The 22,520-nt window shown below is 38.3% G+C and overlaps 2 protein-coding genes across 13 annotated transcripts in view; one reads left to right on the forward strand and one right to left on the reverse strand.

Annotated features, from left to right (window-relative positions):
* The window catches only part of MAPK8 (mitogen-activated protein kinase 8), a 167,690-nt gene that overhangs the window by 28,839 nt on the left and 116,331 nt on the right, over positions 1-22,520 (forward strand). The window lies entirely within an intron of this gene.
* Positions 1-22,520, reverse strand: part of FRMPD2 (FERM and PDZ domain containing 2) — a 61,866-nt gene that overhangs the window by 5,789 nt on the left and 33,557 nt on the right. For 4 of the 8 annotated variants that reach the window (XM_054204703.1, XM_054204704.1, XM_054204697.1 and 1 more), the window contains 14 exons: positions 20,859-21,153; positions 19,725-19,883; positions 18,909-19,083; positions 17,624-17,834; positions 16,420-16,457; positions 14,478-14,564; positions 13,983-14,047; positions 12,271-12,432; positions 11,533-11,704; positions 9,576-9,655; positions 7,393-7,478; positions 5,487-5,602; positions 2,641-2,789; positions 840-930 (listed from right to left, as the gene is read on the reverse strand). In XM_054204703.1, coding sequence (XP_054060678.1) covers positions 840-930; positions 2,641-2,789; positions 5,487-5,602; positions 7,393-7,478; positions 9,576-9,655; positions 11,533-11,704; positions 12,271-12,432; positions 13,983-14,047; positions 14,478-14,564; positions 16,420-16,457; positions 17,624-17,834; positions 18,909-19,083; positions 19,725-19,883; positions 20,859-21,153 — 1,886 coding nt within the window. Of the gene's footprint in view, positions 1-839; positions 931-2,640; positions 2,790-3,221; positions 3,387-5,486; positions 5,603-7,392; positions 7,479-9,575; positions 9,656-11,532; positions 11,705-12,270; positions 12,433-13,982; positions 14,048-14,477; positions 14,565-16,419; positions 16,458-17,623; positions 17,835-18,908; positions 19,084-19,724; positions 19,884-20,858; positions 21,154-22,520 lie in introns of those variants that run through there. The other 4 variants (XM_054204698.1, XR_008466902.1, XM_054204702.1 and 1 more) reach the window with 4 other exon arrangements.

Consider the following 22,520-nt stretch of genomic DNA (forward strand, 5'->3'; position numbering starts at 1 on the left):
TTTAGAAAAACATCAAGGGTCCAGAAAGTGTTCTCCCTCTGTCATGATACCTCTTGGGGAATCATTGGGCAGTACATTATTTTTTGGAAATCCTTGTAAGAGCAATCATTCAGCTCTTGGACTCAAATCTCTCTTCTAAAATGAATTCTCTCCTAAAATGAATGCTCATCAGTGATGAAACTTGTTTCTGACTAAGATCAGAGCTGAGCAGCTGAAAGCTCTATTTGGATATTAAGCTTTCACATACTTCTGAAAGAATCTTTATCTTTCCAAGAGCTACATAACTCCATGATTTCCACTGTACTTTTCAGAATTCCGCTGTGTCACAAGCAGTAGATGTAGCTGTACATTTAAATAGATTTAAAGAACTGCTGTTATAGTTCAAGTTACACTTCCCCACAAAAATGTAGATCAATATCTCTTGAGAAAGAGGGAAGGAAACATCAAGACAGCTGGCCCCCTACCACACCAAGTTCTGCCTTGTGGAAGATGATACTTCAGAAAATTACATGTTGTGCAATACAGACATCCTTATGTGAACTCTACCTCTTCTGGAAAAATCATAGAATCATAGAATGGTTAGAGTTGGAAGGGACCTCAAAGATCATCTAGTTCCAAGCCCCCTGCTACAAGCAGGGTCACCTTCCACTGGACCAGGTTGCCCAAAGCCCCATCCAGCCTGGCCCTGAGCACTCAAAACATTTCATTCTTAGTGGAGCTCTCTGTGACTAAGGATGTGGTGGAATTTACACCTCCTGCATCTCAATGTTATAACTGTTTTTCTGTTTGCTGATGTCTTTGTTCACTGAATGTATGTTCTCAATAGTGTGCATACTTACATGGAAGAATATCTCGGTATCTGTTTTTATCCCGATTTTCTGGTGCTTTGCCAGTTCTGCAGTCATCTATTGGTTTCACGTGTTCTAAAGCCTAGATCAAAGAAAAATAGTCAATCCGTGTTGTTCACATCCTTCACAGACAACCTTTACAGAGTCAGTGTGAGCAAACTTTACTGCTATATGTGACCCAAGACTGGCAAATAGACTTCTTACAGCAGAGTCAGTACATCATTCTCTAAACTTCTAGGCAAGGAATTCAAATTGCTTTATATTTTCTTCAGCCTGCACAAAATTTTTGGGGTTTTCAAGTGAGATTTCCAGCCCATATCCTCAGCTCTTGTCATTACAAATCCCTGTCATATATTGCTGTAAAATAGATGGTTGGAATAGCGTCTTGGCCAGATGTCAGCATTCGTAATTGATAACATACTGACTAAAGCATCAACTATTGCACTGTTAACAGGAATTAATGTCACTGGATACTTTTCAGTGATGGAGCAATTGATGGATATAGGGAACAGCATCAATGATGTGTAGTGCAAATCATATGTTCGTTAAGTACTTCATAGCAGATTTAGGGGGACAGAATGCAGTGTAGCTGGAAGCAGGAATGTGCAAGTTAATTTCATTTACAGTTTTGAATTACCTTCACTTTTCTTCATTCTTTTACCTCTTTGTTATGCATTGCACAATGCTCAGCCATCGCATTATGCCACTGTACAGTGTATATGGACAGAAATACATGTGACAGTTCTTTAACATCTTCATCAGTTACTGCAGCTTTTACTCAGATAAAATTGGCTTTGGTAATCGCTGTTTTCCCTATTAGATCTTTACGTCTTCTGTGCAGATGTGTGACTCAGCTTATAGTATGCTATGCCTACATCAGCAACGGTATGGAATGAATGGAAACTAATACATGCCCTTGAGCCTTCAGGGAAAGTCAGCAAATCCTATACACTTGAGCCTGTGGGATTTTGTACCCAGAAAGTCAGAGATATAAAGGCAAGTGAAAGAAACCGATAACGTTGTAATTACTATGGAAAAGTGGTAGTAATCTATTTTACTGGTGATGAGTAAATACATCCTTTAAAGGAAATTCCAGTACTGTGTTGAAGAGTTATGAAATAATCTGTTCTTTGGGAATTTGCAGATAACTGAGTACTCTATTTATAGCCTGAAACAAAAGATTTTATATGCTTTCCTAATTTTACACTTTTTCATGATTTATATGCCATCAGATGTCATTATGTGTTTTTATTATCGATGGAGATATGTTACTTTTTAATTTCACAAAGTTCCTGACCTTAATAGCATGTGTGGCAATGAGTTCCATTGATCACTGGAGCATTATATGAAACATTTTCCTTTCATCAACTAACTAACTGTTTCAACACTAGTGAATTCCCAGCGGCATGGATTTCTTGCTTTAATGCAGCCTCTAGAATAGTTCTTAGGCATATGCTCAGCAGAGCTGAGGGTGTAATAGGAAGAAGTCAGTCTAGGAAAAAGTGATTCATACTCTACTTCTGTGTATTATTTCTTTTTTATTCCATGTGGGCAGTATCTCTGGACAGGGAACAGTGTGAGCCTGACCTGCGTGGAAAGAGAGAGATTCATATACTGTAGCATCACCCAAACAGCAGAGTAGAAGCCCCATTCTGGCTGGAATAATCCTCTGAGAAAGCTGGGTCAGTAAAGATATACAAGTCGCTCTCCCATACAGTATGCAGAAGGCTGCTAAAAGTCACTTTCTTAGCTCTGCTAAACACTCAAATCTTAAAAAGGTATCACACTTTACCATAAACTCCTTTAACACCTCTTGATTCTCAATCCGCAACTGAAGGCCTTGAATAAGACCTGTGATGCCAGTCCTTGCACTTACTCCAGTCAGTGATGGTTTAAAGTTAATTAACCGAGTCAGTTCATCTCCAGAAGCAAAGGTTCTGCCTATATATCAACAACAACAACAACAAAAAGTAGTTTTTAATTATTATTGTTCATAGCGCAAAGTCTTGACTTTAAATACTAGGGAACTGCAGTACTGAAGTACATTTTGATGCTTATACTGTGGAAGTGAAATGTGAAAAAAATATCTTTGGCTTATTTATGTTCACAGCAGAAAGAAGAATAAGTCAGCACCATGGATACAACCAGCATCACATTTCATGGAATTTGGAAGCAGATCCAACTATTGCAACTTATTGCCTCATATAATTTCACAATACAGTCTGTTCTAAATAAACTGTTCTTGCAGAATTGTAAAATTTATGCTAATTTATATTGGTATAGGAGACTCCGGCCACATCTTAACACGGAATCATCTTCAAGTTTCCAACACTTTCCTGAAAATAGGATTGCCACATGCTACGGCTAGAAATTATCACTGCAAACTCTTCCTCCCTGAAGTAAGAAAATATCTTCTGTTCTTTTCATCTCACCTCACACTGCCCTTCAAGAACAAGATGAGACATTTCTTTGATGCACCAAAATCAGGGTTTGGTTTTGCTAATTAGCTGATCCTGAAGTATACGTTCTGATCCAAAACTTGCAGATTAAGAAGACAGATAAGCATTTATATCTCCAGAAATATCACAATTCTACCAGAGCAATTGAAAAACTTTTGTTACCATGTAGAGTAAAACCAGTAGCTTGTTTGATAAAAAATAGTGGTTTGAGGCAGAAGAATTATGGAATTTGTACTTTAAGGCATAGGCTACTATTGACAAAGAATAAAATGCCAGCTGTCTCAAAGAAAACCTGATGATCTGTTCTACAGGTTTGTTGTAGGCTGAAGACAAGGAGCAATGCTGTGTTTTCCTCTGGTACGACGCCATTGCTACTCTTAACTAATCTCCATTACACAATTGTTGCACTTGTGCTTTTCACTGGGCTACAACTTGTACCTGCCTTGCCTGAGCTTCTAAGACACTTTCTGTTCACTTTCTGTTCTCTAACCCTCACAGATGTGAGGATGTTTCTATTAACTAGTTGAGAGTGCCAGTGAAGACAGGTCCCCTGCTCCAGACAGAGCCCACTGTTTCCCATACACCACTCTTTCCTTCCACATCAAGAGGAATAAAACCCCCAAACTTTCAGCAGGTACTAGAGGATAGATTGGTTTTAATTTTCTGTTTTCTAGCCAGCACAGCTTGGTGCTGTGCTTGGTGCTCTTCTGATAAGAGCCACCAGCAATTCACTGCTTCCACAGGGCAAGAAGCATCAGGGAGAGACCTGTATTTCTGAGAATCTGTGGGATACTGAAGCATCCTCAGTGTGATTCCTTTCACAAATTATTCTTGACTGGGGGAGAAGCAGCTTAATTTCCTGTAGGAACAACTAGGCAGATTCTTGCTGTAAACTGTCTCCCTGTCCCTGGAGGTGTTCAAGGCCAGGCTGGATGGGGCTTTGAGCAGCCTGGTCTAATGGGAGGTGTCCCTGCCCAGGGCAGGGGGGTTGGAACTACGTGGCCTTTAAGGTCCCTTCTAACCCGAACCATTCTGTGATTCTATGATATCAGAGGGGCTTTAGCACCTGAGCTGTGAAAGTGCTTCAGTATATGTTCAGGGACATCAGTTCTACAGGTTTTAATGAAGTTATTATATGAGGTGAAATGTGATGATTCTGGGAGTAAAGTCTTGAGATAGAATTTTAACTTTTTCCTATGTTTTTGTGTAAGCTTTTTATTTACTTCTTTGAGAACTTGTATGGGAACAGTAAGGGAGAGAGGAGAATGATTTCAAAAACATATTGCATCTAGTGATAACAAGCACATTTAGTAGCATATTCCTGGAATTTGTTCCATTAATTCTCAAAGCCAGCTGTGTCATTGCCTTTCACATATGAAAAAGGCCTTGTACTACATCCAGCCTGTTTACTCTATCTTTTGCAAGGTAATCCATGTGCTTTTATTTTATTCATTTTGGGACAAACTAAGAATTTCAATTTTTTAATTATGCACTGGGAGGCTCCCACAAAATTTCTTCTAACCCAAATCACAGTGTTCTTTCTTTTTGTTCAGCCACTGAGACAATGTGTCATTTCTTTGCACTGTCCAATAGTGCATGATTTGAACAAATGTCATGATGTTGCTATAATTAATTCAACAACTTTCTTTTCCTCTTAGTTCTCAGTTTGTGCATCTAATTGAGTATAATCAAGGTATTCAGAGATTTTCCTTAAGGAAGGAAATGATATATAGCATTACAAAAAAAAAATTCCCAAAAAAAACTAAAACAAAAGACACAAAAAGCCCTCACAAAAATAAAAATAAAGAGTTGCTCATCCTTTTGAAACTGGAGTTCCAAAGCAGAGGTGCTCAGAGCAGTGGTGAGTGGGTGGTGGCCAGCAGAGTTGCCCTCCCTGGGTTCAGTTAACTACATTCAGACTCATGTTCCTTCCTTCTAGCAGTTCTCCAAAAGAGTTGGAGAGCTCCTGATGTAGGACGCCTTCATGTGGATGTTGCCAAGGTCTGATGGCCTGCATATGTGTCACTGGTAAAAATTGTGTCCCGAGTGCCCTGGTCTTTGAGACACAAAGAGCAAATTCCTAGATTGTGTATAAGGGATTAGCATTTTTCTCACTGTACGTATGTGGAGGAGCTGGCCTATCATGTTAAAGCAACAAGAGAAGTTTTTGCATAGTTACTTCTAGGTAGAACAGAAATCCTGTGGGGCATATCATCATCTTCATTGTTCCAGCTGTCTGACTCAGACTGCTGACTCTCTCTTCTGCAGCCTTCACATTCTGCATATTTCTGTGACCTGTAAAACAGGATTAGTTACATGGTCTTGTGGAAGTGGCAGAAGCTTTGATAATCTGAACCACACAAAGGTGTTTTTTTTCATCTATTTTTGATCACTTTTAACTTTCTGAAGCAACTATTTTCAAGAATTAGTGTGAACACTGAAGGACGTAAGTTTGAGTAATAATAGCATGTTGTCTGGAGTAGAGTTCGCAAATATAGCTAGTGAAAAACTATTATCTGTATGTGATATTTTATTTTTTCAGAGAGATAAGAACATACTTTGTATAAAAAACTACCCAAAACTTTTTGGAAGTAAGATTTGTCACAGTTACAGACAACTTTTCATGTATGGCATTTTTCAGTGGTTAGGCTATCATAGCTAGTAGGCTTTGCTTGTTACTGTTTCCTAAAGTATTTAGAAAATTTTAGAGCACTTAAATATGTTTTAGGTAGAAGATATGCCTGCAATCCAGAATACAACTATAATGTGTGCAGAATGGGTCAAATATTCCTCTACTGGCTTACTCCGGTACCCTCATTTAACTATGTTAGTACGCTTGAGCATACCACAGTCTTACATTATCCTGTCCTATGTATGATCATAATATATAATGTTAGAAATATTAAAAGCTACACTCAAGAGGGAGAGTAAGATAATAAGTATCTTACAAGATACTCTTACAAGATAATAAGCTTTGCAAATATCAGTAACCATTGCAGGCTGTGCATGCTCAAGTTACACAAAGCTTTTGCAAGTAGAAAATAGAAATACCAGAAAACACTGGTAGTAAAAAGATTCAGATTACAGGACAGGGGCCAGAAAACCATCCTATTTGCAAAGCAACCCAAAAAGATACTTGTTATCCCTATGTATGTTAAGATAACTTTTTATTAGCCATAGACACATTTATGCATCTTGCACACAGAGCAAGATAATTTAATAATAATCACATCTGATTACCTGGTATATCACAAGGTAATGTTATATTAGCAATGAGATAATAGCAAGTGGCACTGAGCCTGTGTTCTCATGGATGTTCTCACTTGCAAATGCACTCAAAGCCTCTTTCAAACTTTACCTCTGCAAACAGGTAAGTTAGGGAAGACTTTAATCCCTAGTTGATTGGCCAAATACTGTTCTTACAAAATTTTAAGTTTTAATTGTAGATATTTATTCCTTTTTTCCATTTATATGGGTTATAAGTTGTAAAGAGAATAATCATATGTTGTATATTCTGCATCATTGTAATAGACAAAACTGCCCATTTCTTATAAACACTCCATTATTTTTTGATTTCCCATTGTACTGTAGATTTAAAATTTGAAGTAAAATTCTTCTCTTCTTGTACTATGTACTTCCTTTGGAGTAACAGCCTCAAATTCTCTTGATTCCCAGATGTCTGGAGTTCAACATCTGTATCGCTACAGCCATAGTAGCACAGGGTCCAGCCCAGGCTGCGAGACCTGCTTGGAACACTTAGTAAAACCCATGGGGACCCTGCCCACACCAGCGTGATAGTACTACTACTGTTCTCTCTCCTCCTCAGCTAGAAAGGCTAAAGCTACCTTAGGCATGTCTGCATGAGCTCTTACACCTAGAAGCTTACGTTTCATTTGTCTTAGCAGTGTATGGAAGCTGTTTAGCAACTCTTACTGCAGATGGAGCTGCATTCCAATAGAACAGTATTTCTGTCACTTGCGACACATGAGTGCATTTGTATACTATATTAGCGCAGCTCTGGAAGTGTAAGAATACATTATCTATGCTATTTTTTTTCATAGTTTTGCTGCATTTGAAAGACTTACCTGTCTGAAACATTACTGATTATATCCTTATAGTCTTGTCCAGCCAGCCGACCTTGTGGAAGGGAATTGTGTGTACTGTCTGGATCCTGCAGGTTTAAAATAAGAAAAAGCTGTGAAAAGTCAGTACACAGAAACATCAAGAATATAGTTACTTTCATTGACATTCCTTCTTATAGCTAACAAAAATCTGTCCTTCACTCAAGAAGAAAAGGGAAAATAGAATAGTTTCCACTTTCAGATGAAAGTATGTAACTTTGATTCAGCATTGCAGTATCTACGTGGAGTAAAGTGCCACATCCGCTGTATTTGTAAGTTTCATAACAATACAGTCTTCAAACATTTCTACAACTTTGCATGCTTGACTAAACTTTGGAAAGGTTCATGTTAGTTATATCCTCTCTGATCTCACAAAGAAAATGCAATCACAGGAATCATGATTCACACTCTACTCCAGCTCCCAGCTCTTGGCAGCAGAAAGCACCAGTGTCTGAGATGGAATTGTTGGTAATAGTTTCCTTTTTGTATCTCTGACACAACGATGCCAGCTGACAGAAGCAGAGTGCACCTGCTCTACGGAAGAAGTGCTCAACTAACAGAGAAGGCAGACCTTTGATCACCCTCCGTATGCAGTAGAAGCAATAGTATTGGTGGCTGGTTTTCCATCCTAGTGAATGATAACTGGGTCCTGTATTTAAATAATGATTCAGGACATCTGCCATTAGTATGTGGAAGTGGCTCCTTCTCAGTCGTAACACTTGATAATTATTTGAAATGTAGTTCAGAGTGGTGTTTCTTCTTCCATCCCTGCTTAATATTCCAAATGCACTCAGAAACCACCCTGACACGTTAAACAGTATAAACTACTGAAGGCCCCAGAGAATCTTAATGGTAGCTGCCACTTATACCTTATTTTCTTACTTTTGTGCTTATATTTCCCCATTAGAATAGGGGAATTCATGTCTGCCTATTTAACCATGACTTCATTTATCCAGTTTCTGCACCTACTGACGACACTGATTGGGTAATGCTATATGGATTTTTGTTTTCTATTTGCGAAGGAGAGGTATTTTATTGCTGCTTTTTTGCATCCATTTTTTTTTTTCAGTAGCTTGTCATTTTCAAAGTCTACGTCTTTGGAGTAGATGGCAGCTGTGCCCTACAAAGTAAACCATAAATAGTTTCTATTCATAGGAGACAGCTAAAGGCAACCTGGAAATAATGAAAAAGAGACAGTTAGTGGAAGCAATTTAGCAAAAAAGTTTAGCATGTGCTTAAAGTAAGGCATGTGCTGTGCTGAACTAGATAGACTTAACCACGTGCTTAAAAGTAAACTTGTGCCTTAATACCTTGCTAACTCAGGGATCTAAGAAGGAACCTGTAACATTAGTGCTATCTCCTACTTCTCATTGATATTATTTTTTGGGTGTACTTCCTTGTCCGATCGTAGATATGACCTTGTTTTGATACTACATTTCACCAGTCTCTAACAGTTTAGTTCTAACAGCTGTTCAACAGTGTACATAAAACTTCCTCAAACAAATTCCTCTTCAAGGTTTTCTCAGCTTATTCATTTCAAGGATTTCTTCCACTTTTCTTCTTCTAGTTTGATTATATTGGTTGAAGCGTGGGTTTTGGGGTTTTTTTTGTTTGTTCTGGAGGATAAGAAGACCTGTAATTCTCACATATTCTGAGGAGAGGTTTTACAGTTGTAAATTTAGAAGTAATAGATGCTGTAAAATTTGATGTGGAATGCCTTGCAGGACTTGCTAAGATTCAGTAACCATGTTTGAAGAAGCTTGGGTGCCTTGGAGTTATGAATACTAATGGAGACAGTTGAATAGAAATCTTTTAAAGTATATTGTTTTAAAATACTGAAAGAATGGTAAAATTAGTAAATCATTCATTCCAATGTTATAAAGCACCAGAACTAGACTTGCATATGCAACCTTCCTTCCCCCCGCCCTTTTAGCACATATATTATACTAATCATATGCTCTTATCTCAGTGGAATCCCTTGACTCATTCAAATGTTAGCAGTTCCAGTCATTGCAGCACACTTCCCTTACGTTAATCTTTTTCTCTAAGAAGGTGTGGTTCTTGCCTGCATTGCAGCAAACCCATTTTGTAAATAAACATATGAGAACATTGTCTGATAACTTCTAGAAGCCTGATTCAGATTTTACCTTGGTGCACATCTGGTTGGATGATTCTTCTTCCTTGAAAGTGAAAACAGGCTGAGCTTGCAGGCTTCCTGCAGCACTATCTGAATACCAGAAAACAAAATCAAAGTAAAATGCCTATAAAGCATGAAAATATAGATCCCTTTCTTCTGTGTCACCCACACCAGAGGACTTTGATCTTGGAAGAGGCACTGAGATACAGTGCCAGAAACTGGCCTGGAATACCCCTTTTGTGGATGCTCTGAGAGGGTTAAGATAGCACAAGTGCCATATATCACCACTGAAGAAGCCAGCACAATTCAGGTTTCCAGAAGATACACTGAGGTAGAACCCTGTATCAATAGCCGTTATAAAAAAACCTGAAACAGAATTTTTCAGATTGCCTTCTGAATGCCTTCCCTAACGCAGCCCATTACTTTGCAGTGGGAAGGGGCAAATACCATAGATAAACTTTGATACTAGTGCTTCTGTAATACCATTGGGTTTTGCTCGTCCAGGAACACAGTTTAAACTTTCCAGGAACTGTGTAATTCACCAATGTTACGTGAGATGATGCAAATAAATGTCCCCACACCTAGTTCCTTGAATTTGCAGAGCTGGAGAAAAGGCTAGTCTCACTGAAGGGAATGGGAATATTTCCGCAACCTTTAAAAGAGCAAGAGATTCAATCAGCCTTTTTATAACTGGCTGTCCTTCCATTTTTTTTTGCATCATTAACCCCCAAAATTAAACCAGAATAGAGGTGGGGCAGTGAACTTCCTCCTTCTAGGCTGGTGCTGAGCATAGCTTTCTCATCCTTTTGGAAAAGCTCTCCTCTTGAAACACACAGCGTAGCTTCCAGTAAGTGAAGAAGTGTCCAGTGCTTATGACGCAGACTAGGAGTTGAAGAGGATTAGGTTCAGTCTAATAGATACTGGAAAAATTGAGATCCTTGAACCCTAGAGGCAGCTACTGCCTAACAGCAGAATTGCCTAAAATACTTATATAAGTAAGTTTGCATCAGTAAAGCTGACTAGATGCATAAACATTTGCATAAATGTCCAAAACCTGCAGTCAGCTCTGCATCTCTTCCTAGGCAGCTGGGGAGAAAGTAAATAGCAATGGCAGGGGCTTCTTGCCTTGGAAGATTTGAAACAAAACCTCCAATTTGTAACCAGCAGGTCAGAAGGTACATTAAGGAGGAGCTCTATATTCTTCTCACTGAAGAAGTTTCTCCGCATTATAGGAAACATTTAAATATTCAAAAAAAAATAGAAAGTTAAGGAATATAAACCCATAATCTCTTGGGAATAGTATACCCCTCTTCTACTCCCAGCTTTAATTAGTATTTAATTGTTGAGTATTCAGTAGAGCAGAGCCTGCAGCACAAGTTTCTTCAGTTAGAGTAGTCAGCTCTCTAAGTACTGCCCTAGACAGGTGGGTGTGCTCTCAAATTCCTAGCAATCAGTCTGGGAGCAGAGGCTTTCTGGATTTGAACACGCACATGCACATGCACATGCACATGCACAGAAAGGAAGGAAGGAGCTTTCTGCCAGGCAGAACAGGAGGTGTAGTGCTCCCAAGAGATAAGGTAGGAGTGCTGGGATGTGAAGTTTGTGGGAAATATGTTTTAGCAGCTGAGTTGTGATTGGTTGTGATTCCATCAATGAGTTGTATAAAATTGGGTAAAATCAGACCAAGAACCTTCATGACTTAAAAACATAAGCCAAATTAAAGCATCTTTGAGGGTCGTGTAGCTTTGCTTCCATTATTCCTACACTTAAAAATCACACTTGGGTGTTCTTTTCCTGTGGTCCTATGTCTTGAGTAGCTTAGGAGAGCTAAGAATGTGTTTGTATCTACAGCTATGAATCAGAACTGTAAAGTTAATAATATTGAATTGTTTTGTGAATAGGAAAGTTGAATTCAGGCAACACATAATTCCACTTTTACAGTGTACTGAGCAGATGTAGCTGCTTACCTGGCTCCGCTTTTGTGTTGGCGGGGGAAGATATGCTGTTGCTCTGATTGCCTGAATAAGCCCAATGCAGAGCCACGCTTCGGCAGACAGTGAGTTGAACGGTGCCTCGAGCCTTGCGCAGCAACTCTATAACTGTTTGGCGTGGTAGACCAGACACAAAAGTCTCATTCACCTGAAAAATGCAATGATATGTACTTCCAGATTCCAGTAACAGAAAACTTTTTTTAATCACATATCCCAGCACTGAGAAATCTTTATATAACTTCATAGATTCCAATGTTTTTTGCTTGTCTTGGTAATACCTAACTGGCACTGATGATACATTCTTCCCAGTGTCCTTCTGGTTAGCTGTTATGTGCACGCTTGGTCAGTTAACTCTTGTTTCCCTCATTTTTTCGTGTGTAATCCTTACTGGGCACAGTTACACCACATGGTAGTTGCACTTTGCCGCTTGTCCTGCTATTCCGGGTCTGCTTCTCTGATGGAGCGCCCAGCCACCACCTCCAGCTGTAGAGAGGCCCAGTCCCCCAGGAAGCTGAGCTCTAGGCAAAGGAGGGCGGGGTGGGGGGAAATGCAGAGCAGCCCTCTGACCCCCAGGAGCTGAGGGACACCATCTTCTACATGTTACTGTATCAAGCAGCATCAGATTTCCAGTCTGCACAACGTTTATACTGAACAGAATGCTCATTGTAAAGTAGCTAGAGAAAACACAGGGCCAAAATGAAGAACAAGCATTACCTTAAGTAGGATGTCACCAACTTGCAGCCTCCCATCTAGATCTGCGATGCTGTCTGGGCTGATGGCTTTTATTACGATAGCCCTGCCATTTCTTCCACCTACCAGTGCAAATCCTAGGCTTCCATTTTCTGCTTTTTCCAGATCAATCTTAATAATGAAGTCCTACAATAGAAAAGGATGCAGTCTAAAGTGGAGTTTATTCAGGGCTGGGTTGGGGTTTTTTTTTTGTATTTTTAATGCCAAAGAATCACATTATGCTTCACAGTCCTCACTGGCTGATGTAGATTATGGGATATATCCTTCTCTTGAATAGGTCTATAGAGCTTCCAGTGATTAACATAGCAACTGCACGTACGTATCAGAATGAAAATAGTACATACTTATTTCCATAATATTGTTTAATAATTGCTGGAGGGGAAAATAACCTCTTAAGAGCAAGGAAACGTACTTTTGTAATCCTTCTATAATACATCAAGTACATCACCCTCGTTGACAGACGAGTCACTCTTAACTCCATCATAACAGTAATGCAGTACATACTCCATTCTTCTATTGAAAGAATGAATAATGAAAATCTTAACCTTGCAACCCCAACAGACCCATCAGTTTGGCATTAGCATTTAATTCAGTTTTAAAATCAGCTGCTTTTTAGGGTCAAGTATTATGTCAGAAATAGCAGCAACCTAGAAATGTTTATGACTTACAGTATGACTAGTTCCAATGTTGCAAATATCATCCTCAGAAATTATTTTAGTAAATTGAACAGATAAGCCATCATGGATTAAATGGTGCAGAAGAAGCAGTAATAGTGATGACTTAATCGAAAGTGAGAAAACTATTCCAATTTTTCTGCCAGGTTGGAGGTCTAATTTTAACAAGAGACAGCCTTTCTTTGCAAACCGCAATCAAGAGAAAACTAGTAAATCTGTTCCCATGAACTGTCAGTCCCAATGTGGGTAATTTCTCTTCCAAGTAACATTATTTTCCACGTGTTTGCACAAATAGAAGTGATGTTTGCACTTGTAAGAATTTTGAAGCATTGTATGTTGAGCATAGAAATTATTCTTTTTTTTCAAAGAAGACACCTGTGTATTTTAGGAATTCATCATTTCAAAAATGACATTTCTCTTGCCAAATTCAAACTGTTCTGGTTTATGTCAATGCTGCATAATACCCCAAAGGTTTGGAGTAATTTTACCCTGTTTTCAAATGCCCCATCTAAGAATTTCAGAATAAAACATATTAATCTCAGGTTTCAAAAATTATTGTGGAAAATGCTTCACAATTACAATTACACTTATTTTCATCCAGAATCCCATGCTGTGACATTCTGTATCTTTTTCCTGTGCTACTTTCTTTCTAAACTAAGGATTAATCTTGTAAGCTCTTAAGAGTCCTATGAAGACCTAATGGAGGGTCTGCGTTATATGAATCACGCTTATTTTACCAAGCTGGTAAAATAGTGATATTATACATTGAAAAACAGCAACAGAAGAGCCTGACCCCAAGAAGTGCTCAGCGCATTCTAGTCCTTGAATGCTGAAGCAATTCAACACTTCACAGGTCACACTCCAAATGCATTGTATTCATATTTTCAAAGACACTGGAGAGGAAGCAAATACATTAAATACTACTATTCAAAAAAAAATCTCACTCCATGTAGCTCACATCACTTGATGGACCATCTCACACTTCATAAAATTCTCACTTACTTTACATTCTGGAGAATCGGGAGTGTTTTGCTGAGCACCACAGTTTGTTTCTTCCAAATGTTTCTCTGTGAAAAAGCAGGGACAACTTTTACACAGTTGTACTGGTAAAATGTTCTATAGTATAACACTAAAAATCATATTCAAAGGCATAATAAAGCATTTTTATATTTGACATATAAAACACCAACAAAATCCTGTGGATTTATGTGGCTTTACACTCCTGAACTGAACCTTCTGCGCGTTATCCCTGTAGACTTTTTATCTCCCATTGAGCAGGTTCCAAAACAGGCTTTCAAAGCTGGATGTTACAGCGTCAGAGACACCGGTTGGACAACAGGTAATATATGTGTCCTCTGAAACTCTGAGGGAGGCAGTTTTGTTTATGAAGAATTAATCTTTCCCAGGTGCTGCCAGTACCAGCTACAGACTCGCTTTCTTTCAAGGAGAGGGCACAGCATTTTATAAACCCTAATTGAAAAATAAAAAGTTCCTTACCATGTTGATGCAGCAGAGGCTGTTCTTGGGAATTCAGGTTCTCATTTGAAAAAGAAATACTGGCTTTCTCTGGCTCAGCAGGTGGCCCTAAAAGCATACATGTAGGTTTGTTCTGACAGGCCTCCTGCTAACCTTCATATACACAAGGGAATGTAAACGCTGTGCTTAGGTTATTAAACAAAGCATCAATATCCAGTATTGATACTGTATGAGGCAGTTTGAGACACTACTGCATGATTAAGTTTGCCAATTTGCACAGTGATATAAACAATTCTGTCATGAATTGTAGAGAAGTTGTATCTCGGTCTGCTGTTTTTAAACTTGTAACAACAATCAGAGATCAGACTGAGACATTCTAGACACGTGGCAATCATCAGGCAGAGGAAGAAGCAGGGTGTGTTGGTGTCTGCAGGGATGGATATGTAAGAAGACAATGTGCATTTCTTGATGCTCCTACCTCTACCCACCCACCCCCAGTTTTGGGGTTTTGCTGTATCATATCTTGGTGGTCTTAGTTGTCTTACACAAAGTACTTTAATGTATAAGTTATAGAAAATGATGAGTGTTCTGTTGTTTAACAAAAAAAAAAAAGAAGCTGAAAAACCAAAAAATTTCCTGGTTGCATTTGCAATTTTACTATGCATTTTTGTAACTAAGAGATTCTATAAAATGAAGGCTTGCTTCCTTAATAGCATATTAGTATAGATTTATTTATAAATCTATCAGAAATGATAACAAACAGAACACCAAATATCAAATTGCTATAGGGAAGAATCTTGTTTTATACGAGAGGTAGGAAACTGTGCCGTTGCAGAGTTCATAAATCTGTGTCAGAGGTGGACCAGACCTGGTAACCTATTTTGAAGGTGTCATGAGAAATCTTGGAATCTGCAAAGCTAATGGCGCAAGGATATGTAAGGAAGGTACTACCAGTATATGCATTTACCATGCTTTAGTTATACCACAGTAACTGAGAGTACACATAACTTTATCTGTAACTTGTAGTAAGTTCAAAGAAGCTTGTTCTTCTGTAAGTGAAATAAGCCGCTTTGGTTTATGAAAACAAACACATGGCTAGTTGTTGTAGAGCAGGAAGTCTGTAACTAGCTTTTCAGGTAGCCATATGCCAGTATTCGGGTGAGTGTAGGCATGTGAGGAATTCTGGTCCAGGGTTACTTTTCCAGGTCATCTTTTCATGATTTAAAAAAAAAAAAAAAAATCGGATATCCAGTCAGGTCAATGAAACTGTGGGTTAAGACTTAACACTCCAGCCAAATGTACACTGGAAACCATTACATGCACGGCTAACGCAGTTTCTATGCAGTGACGTAGACGTGATAGCTGTCCCTCCACCTGATGGTGCAGATGTAGCCTCTGCTTGCTGAGACTCCTTCTACTGCTAAAGGAATTCTGGTCAAGTCTTTGTAGTGCAGATGATTACTGAAGTTTTGTGTCAGTTATACTATTATATATCATCCCCTGATAGGAATGTTCTTGTATTAACAAAGGAATATCGGTGCTGCCTGTTTCTGATTTTCTATAGATTTATTGATAACAGTTTAAAAGGTTGGTCTAGATGATGAAGTAGTGGCTTATATTAAATAGTGGATCAAAAAGTGATGGGAAACCCCCTAGAGAATAGTTTCAATCAAAACAGATGTGAAATATGACCACGTGAAACTCGCATTTAATAACAACAAATTTAAAAAATAGAAAATGTCTATGCAAAATGCAATAAATTTATTTTTTTACAGAGAACTGTACACTTTATTTCTATCATTAAAGAGCTACCAAATTTTCTTCAGACCCTTAGAATGGCCATAACAGAAATACTGAATGCCAAGTTACAGACTATTAATAACTTTTAAAATGCAATGAATCAGTACCTTATTCTTATTTCCAAAATCTAAACTAAAAAATCAAAAATATTAGCCTTACTTACTATTTTCCTGCTCTATAGGAACCACTGGATTGCCATTTCTGGGGGCAGAAAAAGTGAAATATGTGAGCCGTTAAGAGCTGCATGCTTTGTAAAGCACATTTTAATAATATTTTTAGAAAGTCAGTTGTCTAAATTGTAGTTGTACTTCTATGATTTTATTAATGATGCTTCCTAAAAAGCATTTATATAAATATATAAAATATTAGATTATGTTTAACCGCAGCAAAACATTTTTTTTAAATGGGTTGGAGAAAAAAAGAACCTGTTAAACCATCTGTCCCAGTACAGAACTGCTTTGTGGTATACTTTGAATTCCCCTTCAGTTCCCTCGCTATAAAGTGGGAATGATCCTTTGTAATTTCCTTTACCCTATTTCAGTTTGTCTCCTTACGATCAGGGTGTGTTGCCTACTAACCGCAAAAAGTATAATGAGGCTGCAGTTTCTTCATCTGCTAGACCAGTGCAAGTTAATAAAACATTGATAAAAGTTTGAACTACATTAAGACAGCTGTGACAGACAGACTATCGCTCACTCTGGTTATATAAAACTTAGTTATTCACATACTTTTGGGTTACTATTTGACTGTTCCTCCGAGATCTTTGAAAACTGTTTTTGTATCAGTCCAGCACCTCTGCTGGTGCTGTATCAGACTGTAGAACACAATAAATCTAAAGTGCAGCCGAGAACTGATGAGTGAAATTCTTAACTGCAGGTTATTTATCAAGCCTGGGATGACTTTTTGTTATGTGCTGCAAATTAAATGCTGCATTTTTAATACCTTTTTAAAACGTTTGTCTCTTGGAAGTAACTGAGAGTTTCCCATTAGAGGTAGTTTCTTGCCTGTAGTTGTGAATCTGAGATTGTTTGGAGAAGGTTGGCACCAGTGGTGGAGATATAAAGATTTTCTCTAGAGAACAGGATATCTGAAAACGGTGGCCAGCCTCACACTTAAAGGATTCACATTTGTGTTTGGATGATGAAGTTTGAAGAGTTCTTATTTGTGTCATATGAGTCTACTTGTACTCATTGTGTTAGTTGTAATTACAAGTTAAGAGATCTTATGGATGTTATGTATCAGATTGCAACATTCGGACCTTTGAGGTAAAGCATTTTTTCTTGTAGTTTGTCTTGTTTCTATCGGTGATGTAAAATTTAGAAACCTGCTTCAACATTAGGATTGAGATTGAGTATGCTCAGATTTACCTTGTGGCTTTGATTTGGACATTCTGGGTGGCAGCTTCACACACTCTTACTGCATCATCCAGGCTAATGCCCTCAGTCCACAGTCCACAGATGTAAACAATCTGATCTCGTGGCTGCAAACTGCCTTCCACACTGGCAGGAGAGCCAGGCACTATCTCTAGCACATAAATACCTTGTAACTTGCTTCCAGCTCCTCCTGTCAGCTTCAAGCCTAGAATAACGCAGAGAAAGCATCTTTTGTGGCAGCATGTTTTGAATGTCACTGTCAGTGACATACAGCCTAATGGAATAGATGTGGGTCATTGAAAGCTAGGCTGAACAAATCACTGACATTATAAATATCAGTCTTGTCCCAGTGAGATGGGGTGTAAGAGCTGGACTGGTAGACTGAAATGCAATTAGGTGTTTAAAAAGTATGGGAAAAACTTACATGGTATTGTCCATCTCTGTGCTTCAGCTATTCCATAGTGCTTTATTTCACCTTATGTTGAATAGTCATTTGAATAAGACACTTAGCTGCATAGGAGTGTCTCCCTCATTACCAGAGTGCTTAACTGCCTTGCGGCCTTTCGAGTGCCATAGGGAAGGGAGACATATGACAACTAAGGAGATACCTGTACAGTGCAAAACTGAATTGTGCAGTGATATTCAAGCAATCTCTGAACAAGCTAGTTTCTGAACTGGAAACAGGATGCTGTACCGGAGCAAATATAGGTATACTGTTTCCTGAGTCTACAATTTTGTCTGTGTGCAGTACTCACCACATTCTGCAGAAATACCAAGATACTCATGCTGTGGGGTTTTCTTTTATTGCTTGTATTGCACAATGTAGATAAAGCCTTGTGTCTGGTGAATCAAGGATTTGAGTGGAGATTTTTTGAATAGCAAACTATTGCCCTAACCCGTGGCTCGTCCTTCTCAAACTCTGCCTTTTTTTTTTCTTTCCTTCTAAATAGACATTATAATCTAACTACCAACAGCTTCTCTATATCAGCAACTTCAAAATATGAGACTGGAAATCTGCCAGAAACTTCAGCTGAGAGGGTGCTAATACAAAGATCATTTTTCCAACAATCTTCATTGGTCTAATAAGAGTTACTAGTTTTCCCTTTAAGGCCTTGCCCAAAATAAAGCTCTCTGTTCCTTAGTGATGGGTGATGGAGGAGAGCATAACGGTGCCAAGGTCACTTAGGATCATATTGATCCAAGACCACCATTGCTTATGATTATCTTACAATTGCTGTAATCCCTGTCCAAAATAGCATGCATAGTATTTGCTACACACCTAGCTGTCCATTGGCACCTTTTGTAAGAGTAATTTCAGGAATCTCATCTGGCCTAATAAAGGGACGCGGATCACTGTCAGCACGACCAACCACAAGGTGCAGATCAGGCGGAGAGCTTTGCAGTAAAGTCAGGGCTTCATTGCATGGTAAAGGTGTGACATCAATTCCATTCACCTAAATGACAAACCGGTAAAATGATGTCATAGATCTCATTGACCATCATGTACTTCTCCCTCGCCTCTGAATTTTGCATATAAACTTGAATTTGTTTGCACTTTCATGTTACTGCTTTGCTGTGGTATTTAATGTCAGTGAATGCAACAGTTAAGATTGCAGTAAGATTTCTTTTTTCAACTTTTATTTTTCTAAATGCAGAGCTTTCATAAAAATAGCTCTTTTTTCTTGAAACTCAAGGTCTTGTAGCAAAAATCAAGGAAGATAATCTAATGCAACAAATTGAAGATGAACCAGGCAGAAAACAGGCTTTATTCATACATTACAAAGGACATAGCTCCTGCATCCTTTGTACGTCACCTATGTTATTACATTAATTCAGTTTATGCCATTTAATTGGGAAGGCATGTAATATCTCAGTTGTCTTGCATTGCTACTAGATGATTCATGTTATTTGCCTGGTCATACAATCTATTCAGTCTGAAATTTGTCCTACTGAAGTCAGCAGAATTACATTTATTATATGATTCAGTTGTACTTGCATGCCTAAATATGTGATAAACTGAACCCTATGAAAGGAAGAATGAGGAAGCTAAATGGCATTGATCTGAAAATATTTTCTCCTCAAAGAATTACTGTACCATAATGATTCTGTCTCCCCTTCTTAGTCTTCCATCAGACAGGGCAGGCTCGTTCAAGATTTCGTCAACATACAGGCAGTTGTCCACTTTGTTAAGAACTACAGAAAATCCATAACCGTTGTTCTCTGACTTTGTCAAAGTCACAAAGATCTCCATTTCCTGTTAAAATAGGCACAAGATATGTTTGATGTAGGCTTTTCTGTTGCTTCATTAACATCTTCCATTATGTCTTATATGCAGATAGAAATCAGAGCCTCAGATGGTATAAATAAGAGCAAACATAAGGGTTTTTCTGATCTGTCACTGCCTTGCTCCGTAATGAATTTTACTTCTTTTTAACTAGTGGGGCTTCATGGTGATTGATTGATAGGGCCTAATAAGGCAGAGAATGCCTTCAGGGACTGGAATTTTGGTATTTGAAATGTGTAAAGAAAGGCCTCGAGCCCTCTGAGCTGACAAGCATTATAAGGGTAGGGTGCAGTGATTATCGGTGTTATTGCTATCGCTGTCCCCTGAAAGAAATGGCTGGAGCTAAATTTTGTCCTCGGTGCTCTCAAATTAGTAGGAATTCAGAGCTCATTAGTGTCGGAAGGAATGCAAGATGTTCAGCATTTGGCAAGACTGAGCCTTATATTTTTGAATGGTAATTAGCACAAGGATTATACTTTCTTATCAGGACATTAGAGTAGTATCACTGTAACAAAGTGATTTTCCACATGGGTTTAAAACATGACAGAAAAAAACCAAATAGCTGACTCCAATTAAGTTTAGAGGCTACTAGAGGGATTTTAGGCCTTTGTACACTGGGAATAATAATGCAAAATGCTGGGAAGCTGAAGAAATAGTAAGATGGCATGAGCAAGGAAATGACCTTAAGGCAAACGGTAAGGAATTCTGAAAACCTGGGCATAGTATAAGGTCTGCTTTATTGAAGATTGTGGACATTCAGGAAAGTAAAAAAAGCCAACCAAACAAAAACCAAGCAAACAAAACCAAACAACAACAACAAAAAACCCCATGCCAAAATAGCATGTATAATGAGTTAAAATTATGTTAAAGAATGTTGCATTCTGAAAGTTGTTTCTTTTCCCTTGTCATATACTACCTGTTAATAATCTGGTGTCAGTCACATACCCTAGTGCAATCTTCCTTTTCTTCCTTCTCTTCCTCCAGTTCCTCCACATCTTCCCATTCATTGTCACTGTCATGTGTCTCTCTAGCAAGCAGGGATGAGGAGAAGGGGCCACAGGCACGTGGTTGTGAGGTCGCCATGGTTGTGGAGAGTGTCTCAGAGCTTCCTCCCCATGAAAGTGAGGTCACAGATGTTGAGCTGACAGTGAGATACTCTTCATCAATAGGGGTTAGAGAGAGTGTTTCAGGCATACATTTTGTGTTTGATAGGTCATCGTCACTCTTATTAAGTATGCGGCTGGAAAATAAAAAGATTGCAGTGCTGGGGCTTTCCTCCATATACTTTATTAGATGGCCACTGGAAAGTCTACTGCTTATATGTGACCTTATTTTAATTTTAATTGAAGTACTAGTTAAAGGTATTAAATTGCTGTCTGGGTCCTCCAGTGTTACTATAAAAATAAATAAGTAATCAGTAGTATTTTGCAAAGCTAGTTAAAAGATTAAAAAGCTTTCAGAATTTGAAAACAGCTTCTGCAAAATCTTTCACTCTTTTTTTTTTTTTTTTAAGGCATTAATTAATTAGTACTTTGGTTGCTTCTCGAAAAGAGTAATCAAACAATTCCTAGACCATAAATTTTTCCTCTGCCTAAATAACTTAATTAACTTATATGGACTTATCTGGTAAGTGGTATGCACATTACAATACTACTAAGATTTTCATATTTGCCTTTTTCTTGAAAAAGGAATGCCAGCCACATTCCTGGCTCCCACAGGTCTTTCCTTAGTAACTAAGTAAGCTTGCTTTTATTCTTATGCTTGTCTTAAAGCATAAGTGTTGTCCTACAGAAATCAATGGATTTGTTCAATTACTTGAATTAAAATTATTATTGATTTTATTCCACTATGTTGGAGACACAGTATTCAGCACTTTTGATGTTAAAGCCCAGGCTGTAATTGTATGTGCTGTGTTTAATGCCAACAGCCAAAATAATATTAATGAACTCTAATAGCCTACTGTAGCATAGCCTCCCACTACATTTACCATTAAAGCTGATAGAAATGCTTGAAATGCGTATTTTTGAAAAGTACATGTTTTCTTCATATCAGTCTTTACTGAAATATTGCTAAACTTCATTCATCTTAAAAACACTTAAAATGGCATAGCTTTTATTAATGCTTCACATAGCAAAGATGCCATGTCATTTCATATATAACAGTCACCTAGGATCTTCCACTCTCTGACAGAACCGAACTGTCTACCATCTCCCAAGCAAACATATGGAAACTGCGTCTTGTATGAAATCATAAAAGATTCCCAGTGTTAAGCTCTTGTTTCAAAAGTCAGAAAGAAAATATAAAGCACAGTAGCAAAACAAGCATTTTGGTTGGGTATAACTAGTAGCCTTTGATGGTATTTTTGAAATACTGATGAAAATAAGGAGAACTTATAGGCTCATGGTGTATGCGCTCTGAGGGAGGCAATCTAGTCTGCTAGCTTGTATCTGTGCAGGGAGGAAATGAGAAGCTGGCCATCTCCAGTAGCACAGCAAAGCTGAGAATGAAGCTGACAGTGTGTGCTTTAATTGCTGCACAACAGATACTTACAATACTGTGGAAGAAGGCTGGGATAATTAAAAGAAGTGTTTAAGGATAACGGCAAAT

The sequence above is a fragment of the Rissa tridactyla genome, chromosome 6, assembly GCF_028500815.1.
Source record: "Rissa tridactyla isolate bRisTri1 chromosome 6, bRisTri1.patW.cur.20221130, whole genome shotgun sequence".
In the NCBI taxonomy this organism is placed as follows: domain Eukaryota; kingdom Metazoa; phylum Chordata; class Aves; order Charadriiformes; family Laridae; genus Rissa; species Rissa tridactyla.